Source organism: Sapajus apella, unplaced genomic scaffold (genome assembly GCF_009761245.1).
Source record: "Sapajus apella isolate SASKATOON/1434 unplaced genomic scaffold, GSC_monkey_1.0 scaffold77, whole genome shotgun sequence".
Lineage (NCBI taxonomy): Eukaryota > Metazoa > Chordata > Mammalia > Primates > Cebidae > Sapajus > Sapajus apella.
The window spans coordinates 96534-106729 of NW_022437017.1; the positions used below are offsets into that span (position 1 = coordinate 96534).

A 10196-nucleotide genomic window follows, 5' to 3' on the forward strand; every position below is an offset into this window, starting at 1 on the left:
CTGGTCTTGAACTCCTGACCTTATGATCCGCCCGCCTCAGCCTCCCAGAGTGCTGGGATTACAGGCATGAGCCACCACGCCCAGTGGGAATACTTTGAATAAATGAGGCACTGGTGCAATGAGCTATGAACATAGAATCAAGTAACTTTTTTATAATTTTATACTAATTCAGAACTATTTTTCTGGGTTTGCATTTTAGGAAAAAGATGGAGCAATCAGAATGCTGAAGATAAGCACCAAAATCCCAGGAGAAATCTAAGGTAACTAGTACTTTCAAGAGAAAATAATGTCTCTCTAGACAATCTTAGAATGGAAGAAAATGTTAAAAAGAAGCAAACACTACTGGCCGGGCACGGTGCCTCACGCCTGTAATCCCAGCACTTTAGGAGGCTGAGGCGGACAGATCACAAGGTCAGGAGTTTGAGACCAGCCTGGCCAACATGGTGAAACCCCATCTCTACTAAAGATACAAAAAATTAGACAGGCGTGGTGGCACGTGCCTATAATACCAGCTACTTGGGAAGCTGAGGTAGAAGAATTGCTTGAACCTAGGAGGCCGAGGTTACAGTGAGCCGAGATTGCGCCATTGCACTCCAACCTGGGTGACAGGGTGAGACTCTGTCTCAAGAAGAAAAGAAAAAGCAGGCCGGGCGCAGTGGCTCAAGCCTGTAATCCCAGCACTTTGGGAGGCCGAGGCGGGTGGATCACGAGGTCAAGAGATCGAGACCATCCTGGTCAACAAGGTGAAACCTCGTCTCTACTAAAAATACAAAAATTAGCTGGGCATGATGGTGCATGCCTGTAGTCCCAGGTACTCGGGAGGCTGAGGCCGGAGAATTGCTTGAACCCAGGAGGCGGAGGTTGCGGTGAGCCGAGATCGTGCCACTGCACTCCAGCCTGGGTAACAAGAGCGAAACTCCGTCTCAAAAAAAAAAAAAAAAAGAAAAAAGAAAAAGCAAACACAAGAAATAAACCTAGTTCCAGTGTATTTATTCTTAGAAAAGTTTCCCTAAAAAAATGTAAGGCGTAAAACCTCCACCTTCCAGGTTCAAACGATTATCCCTCCTCACTCTCCCAAGTAGCTGGGATTATAGGTGTGCGCTGTTTTGTATTTTCAGTAGAGACAGAGATTCGCCATGTTGGCCAGGCTGATCTTGAACTCCTACCTCAGGTGATCCACCTGCCTCAGCCTCCCAAAGTGCTGGGATTGCAGGTGTGAGACAGCGTGCCCGGCCTCAATATTATCTATTTTTGATAAGAGAGATGGCTGGGCCTTCTTGTATAGCATGTGGTCCCTTCATGTTCACATAGTTCAGGCAGGACAGAAAGCCTACACTTTGCTGGGCATTGTTAAAAATGGAAGTGCAGCCGGGCGCGGTGGCTCAAGCCTGTAATCCCAGCACTTTGGGAGGCCGAGGCGGGTGGATCACGAGGTCAAGAGATCGAGACCATCCTGGTCAACATGGTGAAACCCCGTCTCTACTAAAAATACAAAAAATTAGCTGGGCATGGTGGTGCGTGCCTGTAATCCCAGCTACTCAGGAGGCTGAGGCAGGAGAATTGCCTGAACCCAGGAGGCGGAGGTTGCGGTGAGCCGAGATCGCGCCATTGCACTCCAGCCTGGGTAACATGAGTGAAACTCCGTCTCAAAAAAAAAAAAAAAAAAAAAAAAAATGGAAGTGCAGGGCTGGGCATGGTGGCTCACGCCTGTAATCCCAGTACTTTGGGAGGGTGAGGTGGGCAGATCATGAAGTCAGGAGTTCGAGAGCAGCCTGGCCAACATGGTTGAAAGCCCATCTCTACTAAAAAGACAAAAACTTAGCTGGGTGTGGTAGTGGGTGCCTGTAATCCCAGCTACTCAGGCGTCTGGGGCAGGAGAATCGCTTGAACCCGGGAGGCAGAGGTTGCAGTGATCTGAGACCATGCCACTGCGCTTCAGCTTGGACAACAGAGCGAGATTTCATCTTAAAAAAAAAAATGCAAGTGCAATACTTAGAAATGAATTAAAATTAGTGATAAATCCATTATAATGTGCTTTTCATTGTTCACAGGAGACTTATAGGAGAGAGACTCTTTCAAAGTAAAGAAAGTCATCAACATGTAGAAGTCTTGACCCAGGTTCCAGATGACATGTGGAGGAAGAAAGCTCCTCCTGGAGTAAACTCATATGAAAATGGTGTGTGTGGAGAAATTGGCATGGGTCTTTCTTCCCTTAATAGGCACCTCAGAGCCTTCAATTATTCTAGTAGCCTTGCAATACATGGAAGAGCTCACACTGGGCAAAAGCCTTATGAATGTAGGGAATGTGGAAAAACATTCAGGTTTCCCAGTTCTGTTCGTAGACATGAAAAAATCCACTCTGCAAAAAAACCCTTTGAATGTAAGCAATGTGGGAAAGCATTATCTTATCTAGTAAGCTTTCAAACACACATGAGAATGCACACTGGAGAGAGGCCTCATAAATGTCGCATATGTGGGAAAGCCTTTTTTTCTCTGAGTTCATTAAAAAGACACGAGAAAACTCACACTGGAGAGAAACGCTATAAATGCAAGCAATGTGGTAAAGCCTTCAATTGTCCTAGTTCCTTTCAATATCATGAAAGGACTCACAGTGGAGAGAAACCCTATGAGTGTAAGCAATGTGGGAAAGCCTTCAGATCTGTCAAGTACCTGCGAGTGCATGAAAGAAAACACACTGGAGAGAAACCCTATGAGTGTAAGCTATGTGGTAAGGCCTTTATTTCTTCCACTTCCTTTCGCTATCATGAAAAGACTCACACTGGAGAGAAACCTTACGAATGTAAGAAATGTAAGAAAGCCTTCAGTTATGTCAAGGATCTTCGAGTACATGAAAGGACACACACTGGAGAGAAACCCTATGAATGTAAACAATGCAAGAAAACCTTCACTTCTTCTAATTCTTTTCACTATCATCAAAGGACTCACACTGGAGAGAAACCCTATGAGTGTAAGCACTGTGGGAAAGCTTTCAGATCTGCTTCAATCCTTCAAAAGCACATAAGAATTCACACAGGAGAGAAACCCTATGGATGTAAGCAATGTGGTAAAGTCTTCACAGTTGCCTCACAACTTAAAATGCATGAAAGGACTCACACTGGAGAGAAACCCTATGAGTGTAAGCAATGTGGAAAAGCCTTCATTTCTTCCAATTCCATTCGCTATCATAAAAGGACTCACACTGGAGAGAAACCCTATAAATGTAAACAATGTGGAAAAGCTTTCATTTCTTCCAACTCTTTTCTCTATCATGAAAGGATTCACACTGGAGAGAAACCCTATGAGTGCAAGCAATGCGGTAAAGCCTTTAGATCTGCCTCAATCCTTCAAAAGCACGTAAGGACTCACATTGGCTAGAAATGATGGATATAAGCAATATGGTAAGACTCTTTCAAAGTAAAGAGTCTTTAGATGGGACTCAAAACTTCAAATACATGGAAGGACTTACTTTAGAGACACCCATAATCTCAGCATTTTGGAATGCCAAGACAGGAGGAATGCTTAAGCTGAAGAGGTCAAGACCAGCTTGGGTAACATGGTGAGACTTTATCTCTATTACATAATAAAATAAATGAAATATATATATTGCCGGGCGCGGTGGCTCACGCCTGTAATCCCAGCACGTTGGGAGACCGAGGCGGGTGGATCACGAGGTCAAGAGATCGAGACCATCCTTGTCAACATGGTGAAACCCCGTCTCTACTAAAAATACAAAAAATCAGCTGGGCATGGTGGCGTGTGCCTGTAATCCCAGCTACTCAGGAGGCTAAGGCAGGAGAATTGCCTGAAACCAGGAGGCGGAGGTTACACTCCAGCCTGGGTAACAAGAGTGAAACTCCGTCTCAAAAAAAAAAAAAAAAGAAATATATATATTTATATTTTGTATAGAAATATGCATATATATTTTGAAACATATAACCATAACATTTAAAATGTGTAAAATATATGAGATTTATATACATATATGTATTTGTGTGTGTGTGTATATGTGTGTGTGTGTGTGTGTGTGTGTGTCTGTTTGGGAGACAGGGTGTCCCTGTTACCCAGGTTGAATTGCAGTGATGCAATCGGTTCGCTGTAGCTTTGAACTCGGGCTAAAATTACACTCCTACCTTAGCCTTCTGAGTAGCTAGGACTACAGACAGGTACCACCATTCTCAGCTATTTTTTATTCTTTTCATAGAGACATGGTCTCATTCCATTGCTCAGTCTGGTTTTGAACACCCAGCCTGGAACAATCCTTCCACCTTATTTTCTAAAATGCTAAGATTACAGCTGTGAGACACTCTACCCGGCTGATAAAAATATTCAGAAAAATTAACTTTTTGCTGTCTGTGAAGGTATACACCCTTATGATAAACAGTTTTGATTTTAAAAAAGGAAACTAGGGCCGGGCGAGGTGGCTCAAGCCCGTAATCCCAGCACTTTGGGAGGCCGAAGCGGGTGGATCACGAGGTCAAGAGATCGAGACCATCCTGGTCAACATGGTGAAACCCCGTCTCTACTAAAAATACAAAAAATCAGCTGGGCATGGTGGCGCGTGCCTGTAATCCCAGCTACTCAGGAGGCTGAGGCAGAATTGCCTGAACCCAGGAGGCGGAGGTTGCGGTGAGCCGAGATCGCGCCATTGCACTCCAGCCTGGGTAACAAGAGCGAAACTCCGTCCAAAAAAAAAAAAAAAAAGGAAACTACTTCTTTCCTACACGAAAGTGAGAAAGATGTGGGAGAAGGCCTATTTCCAGCCAACCAGAGCCCCAGGGGTTGAGGACAGAACTATGATGGAGTTGCCTTGTCCTGGAAAACCTGGCGTTTACACTGGGGTTTGAAGTGATGTGAAAAAGGCTTTTATTGCAGGGACCCAATCAATGAGGGCCACACAGATATAAAGTCTTAAATCCTCACCTCCCCCACTAGATTTCAGGCAGAGATTTTAGAAGCTGGGGTAAATTTTAGGAATGCGGATGCTACGGGCAAAATTAAAAATAAAGACAGTTTATTCATTGGTTTAGGCTTGGAAGCGTGGGATATTTGAAAGCTGGGGCTTAAAGATTTTATGATTTGCAATTGGTTAGGGAAGAAAAGCTTTGCCTGAAATTTGGGGGTCAGTAGAAAAATGTTCCTGGATAGAGGAAGTCATTTTTTTACAAGCCCTTCAGAAGAAGCATAGAACAAAGGAGGAAAATTAGAGTGCAGTCATCACTTCTGTTTTATCTAGTATCTGTACTAGGGAATTCCTTCAGTGGGGGTCCAAGGCTTTGAATGACAACTTAGGGACAAATTCGAGGGTGCTATCCTTAAGTTTTTTTGCTTAGTTTGTTTTGTTCGAGACAGTCTCCATCTGTCACTCAGGTTGGAGTGCAGTGCCTTGATCACTGCTCACTGCAGCCTACATGTCCCAGGTCCATGGGACTACAAGTGTAAGCCACCACACCCATCTAATTTTTTTTTTTTTGAGACGCAGTCTTGCTCTGTCTCCCAGGTTGGAGTGCAGTGGCGAGATCTTGGCTCACTACAACCTCTGCCTCTTGGGTTCAAGAGATTCCCTGCCTCCCGAGTAGCTAGGATTAGTAGAGACAGGGTTTTATCATCTTGTCCAGGCTGGTCTTGAACTCCTGACCTTGTGATCTACCCCCCTCAGCCTCCCAAAGTGCTGAGATTACAGGCGTGAGCCACCATGCCCAGCCCCACATCTATCTAATTTCTTAATTTTTTATAGAGACCTGGTCTCCCTATGTTGTCCACAGTGCTCTGGAACTCCTGGGTTCAAACAGTCCTCCTGCCTTGGCCTCTCAAAGTGGTGGAATTATAGGCAAGAGCCACCATGCCTGGCTATCCTTAGTTTTCATAGGGAAAGCAAATATTTCTGAATTTTTAACTTTTTTGGCTATTGTTAAGCTATTATTTTATTGTTTAATAAGTTGCATATTTATTTCTGGGACTAGTTTGGTATGTGGAATTCTTTTTTTTTTTTGAGACAGAGTCTCGCTCTCACCCAGGCTGGAGTGCAGTGGTACAATCTTTGCTCACTGCAACCTCTGCCTCCCTGGTTCAAGCAATTCTCTGCGTCAGTCTCCTGAATAGCTGGGATTACAGGCGCCTGCCACCACACCCAGCTAATGTTTTGTATTTTAAGTAGAGACAGGATTTCACTATGTTGGTCAGGCTGGTCTAGAACTCCTGAATACAGGTGTGAGCCAGCACACCAGGCCTCCCCTGGCCTTTAAATTGAAGGTCGCAGCTTTATCTTAAGGAGAGCCCTGAAACCCCCAGTGGCCTCTCTTCTGTAGGGGGCTTTGCTCTGCAGCCTTGAGTTAATTTCACCTCTGCTGCTTTGTCTTGTGGGAGGTAGTGCTGCTTTAGGCTTTCATAGAATTACTTTTCTACTGCCACTGGCACTCTGGGGCTAAGAACTGCTCCAGCAGAGGTAAACCCATCCCTCTGCCCCATGTGTTGAGTACTCAGTGAGGTCATAGCATCATTCTTGCTGAGAGCAGTGGATGTGCTGCAGCTCCCAGGCTGCTAAGTGCCACTTTATTCTTTTTCCAGACTGGTGCTTGCCTTTGGAGGAGTCCAGTGAGAAAGGCTCTACCTTTTTGAATTGGAAACAATTTCTTACTCAACATGGCACACTCATCTCATGATTTGTGTTTGGGAATATCATTAAAAACCTGTGCAGCACACTGTGTAGGTGGAAAAGGGAAAAAAAAAAAAAAAAAGAAAAAACTTCGCAAGGATAAGACAGAAATTCAAAGGCCAAGTACCACTTTAATGGTGATGTCCAGGTCAAAAATTGTTGCAAGACAAAAAAGCTTCAGAATTTGCCTGTCCAGGCAAGGGCTGTGGGACACTCTAAGGAAAGGACATGACTTGTTCATTTTGCAGAAACCTTGTATCTACCTCTGTATTAGAAATTTATGGGAAACGCCGGGTGCGGTGGCTCACGCCGGTAATCCTAGAACTTTGGGAGGCCGAGGTGGGTGGATCACCTGAGGTCAGGAGTTCAAGACCAGCCTGGTCAACATGGTGAAACCCTGTCTCGACTAAAAAATATAAAAATTAGCTGGACATGGTGGCGTGCGCCTGTAGTCTCAGCTACTCAGGAGGCTGAGGCAGGAGAATTGCTTGAACCAAGGAGGCAGAGATTGCAGTGAGCTAAGACTGTGTCTTGCTCTGTTGCCAAGGCTAGAGTGAGGTGACGGGATCTCCGCTCACTGCAACCTCTGCCCCCTGGGTTCAAGTGATTCTCCTGCCTCAGCCTCTTGAGTTTCTGGATTAATGGCTCACGCTTGTAATCCCAGCACTTTGGGAGGCCAAGGTGGGTGGATTGCCTGAGCTCAGGGGTTTGAGACCAGCTTGGGCAACACGGTTGAAACCCTGTCTCTAATAAACAAACAAACAAAAATCTTAAAATAATCAAAAAGTAGAAATGAGGGCCAGGCGTAGTAGCTCATGCCTGTATCAATCGCAGCACTTTGTGGGAGGTCAAGGTAAGCGGATCGCTGGAGCACAGAAGTTTAAGACCAGCCAGGGCAACACAGTGAAAATTTGTCTCTACAAAATAACAAAAATTAGCCAGGCATGGTGGCATGTGCCTGTGGTCCCAGCTACTCAAGAGGCTGAGGTGGGAGGATTTCTTGAACCCAGGAGGTGGAGGTTGCAGTGAGCTGAGATCACACAAATGTACTCCAGCCTGGATGAGAGTGAGACCCTGTCTCTAAAAAAAAAAAAAATTGAAGTGAAAATTAAGCTACTGAAAAGAAAACACGATGTATAACATTTGTTGACTCTGAATGACTCCATTGGCCTAGCTATGTTCCAATTTATACTCCGTTTTCCATAAGGGAAATAGCAATTGCTCAGTTACCTTTGCAGGAGGAAAAAGTGTCAGTGGACGTACTAATGTACTTGGCAGAACATTACCAGAGGGAAGCAACAGAGAACAAAGTTTTTTGTTTTGTTTTGTTTTTTTGAGACAGTCTCACTCTTGTTGCCCAGGCTGGAGGGCAGTGGCGCAATCTCAGCTCACTGCAGCCTCCACCTTCCAGGTTCAAGCGATTCTCCTGCCTCACCCTCCCAAGTAGCTGGGATTACAGGTGGGCATCACCACGCTCAGCTAATTTTCATATTTTTAGTAGACATGGAGTTTTGCCGTGTTGGCCATCCTGGTCTTGAACTCCTAACCTCAAGTGATCCACTTGCCTTGGCCTCCTAAAGTGCTGTGATTACAGGCGTGAGCCACCACACCTGGCCCTGAGTGGATAGTTCTTTAGATCACATGTTGCTGTACTTAGTCTCCATGGCTGAGGAAATAGTGCTGTCAATTAAATCAATAGGGCAAGACTTTTCCACTTGAAGGAACAATTAATAAATCTTCAACCAATTGTCCTTTTTGAGTCATTTAGTGTCTTATGTGAATTCCAACACAATTGCTTCCAGCAGCTAAAATTATGATTCCATATCTGAAGTCACCTTTGCAAAAAGTATAACTAAATCTGCTTTCTCTCAGAGTGGCCCTGTGCCTAGCCATCTCCCCATCTTTGGAGTTTTCCATAAGGAAAATAATTGCTTAGCCACATTTGGAGGAGGAAAAAGTGGCAGTGGAAGTAGTAAGGTGCCTGGCAGGACTTCACTAGAGAGAAGCAGAGGGGGAACTTCTTTGGATCACATATTGCTATACTCAAGTGTCCATGGCTTAGGAAATAGTGCTTTTAGTTAAATCAATAAGGAGCGACACTTCTACCTGATGTAGCAGTTTGTAAACCCTTCAACCAATTATCCTGCTGCACTGATTTAGTTGCTGTATATGAATTCCCACATAATTGCTGCCAGGAGCTAAAATTATGACTCCACATCTGAAAACCCCTTTGCAAGAATTGTAACAGTGAGAAAATTATGACAGTGAAAGAGAACCTAAGAGACTCCATTTTGCCTTTAGCCTACAAGATACCCTTGTTCATTCCTGGGCATAGGTCTTAGCAACATTTCGAGGTGTTTAGTTTTGCTTTAAAACACAAGTGGGCCGGGCGCGGTGGCTCAAGCCTGTAATCCCAGCACTTTGGGAGGCCGAGACGGGTGGATCATGAGGTCAAGAGATCGAGACCATCCTGGTCAACATGGTGAAACCCCGTCTCTACTAAAAATACAAAAAATTAGCTGGGCATGGTGGCTCATGCCTGTAATCCCAGCTACTCAGGAGGCTGAGGCAGGAGAATTGCCTGAACCAGGAGGCGGAGGTTGCGGTGAGCCGAGATCGCGCCATTGCACTCCAGCCTGGGTAACAAGAGCGAAACTACGTCTCAAAACAAACAAACAAACAAACAAACAAAAAACACAAGTGATAGCTGCCAATTCCCAAAAGAAATTGTCTGCTTGCTTGGTTCCGAACCAGACTGCCTTTATAAAACTAACAAATTGCCGGGTGAGGTGGCTCACACCTGTAATCCCAGCACTTTGGGAGACAGAGGCGGGTGGATCACAAGGTCAGGAGTTAAAGACCAGCCTGATCAACATGGTGAAACCCTGTCTCTACTAAAAATACAAAAATTAGCTGGGTGTGATGGCAGGCACCTGTAATCTTAGCTACTCAGGAGGCTGAGGCAGGAGAATCACTTGAACTCAGGAAGCGGAGGTTGCAGTGAGCTGAGATCACACCATTGCACTGCAGCCTGGGCAACAAGAGCAAGACTCCATCTCAAGGGGGAAAAAAAAAAACCTAACAAATTAGCCACATATTAGAAATTATGGTTTAGGAAATATGCAGCCAGAGGACACAAGATTCCTAATCTTCCCACTTGCTCCTGTGGGTAATATTACTGTTCTAAGGCCCAAGATTGGTGTCAGAGGTATTTTTGAGCCTCCTGCTCACCAAATTATCTTTAAAAACCCTAGCCTCCCAATTTGTAGGGAGGCAGAACTGGGTAAAGATAAAACTCTGGTCTTGGCCGGGCGCGGTGGCTCACGCCTATAATCCCAGCACTTTGGGAGGCTGAGGCGGGTGGATCACGAGGTCAAGAGATCGAGACCATCCTGGTCAACAAGGTGAAACCTCGTCTCTACTAAAAATACAAAAATTAGCTGGGCATGATGGTGCGTGCCTGTAGTCCCAGCTACTCGGGAGGCTGAGGCAGGAAAATTGCTTGAACCCAGGAGGTGGAGGTTGCGGTGAGCCGAGATCGTGC

General features: G+C 45.1%; 1 protein-coding gene across 1 annotated transcript; it reads left to right on the forward strand.

Annotated features, from left to right (window-relative positions):
• Window positions 1–111: 111 nt before the first annotated feature.
• Window positions 112–3591, forward strand: LOC116532504 (zinc finger protein 878). The gene is made up of 2 exons (XM_032251656.1): window positions 112–260; window positions 2052–3591. The coding sequence occupies exon 2, from the start codon at window positions 2131–2133 to the stop codon at window positions 3373–3375; it is 1245 nt and encodes a 414-aa protein (XP_032107547.1). The 5' UTR covers window positions 112–260; window positions 2052–2130; the 3' UTR covers window positions 3376–3591.
• Window positions 3592–10196: the final 6605 nt, after the last annotated feature.

Bases quoted from the DNA above. Each gene is read 5' to 3' on its own strand.
- LOC116532504 (XM_032251656.1), top strand. From the start codon at position 2,131: ATGTGGAGGAAGAAAGCTCCTCCTGGAGTAAACTCATATGAAAATGGT.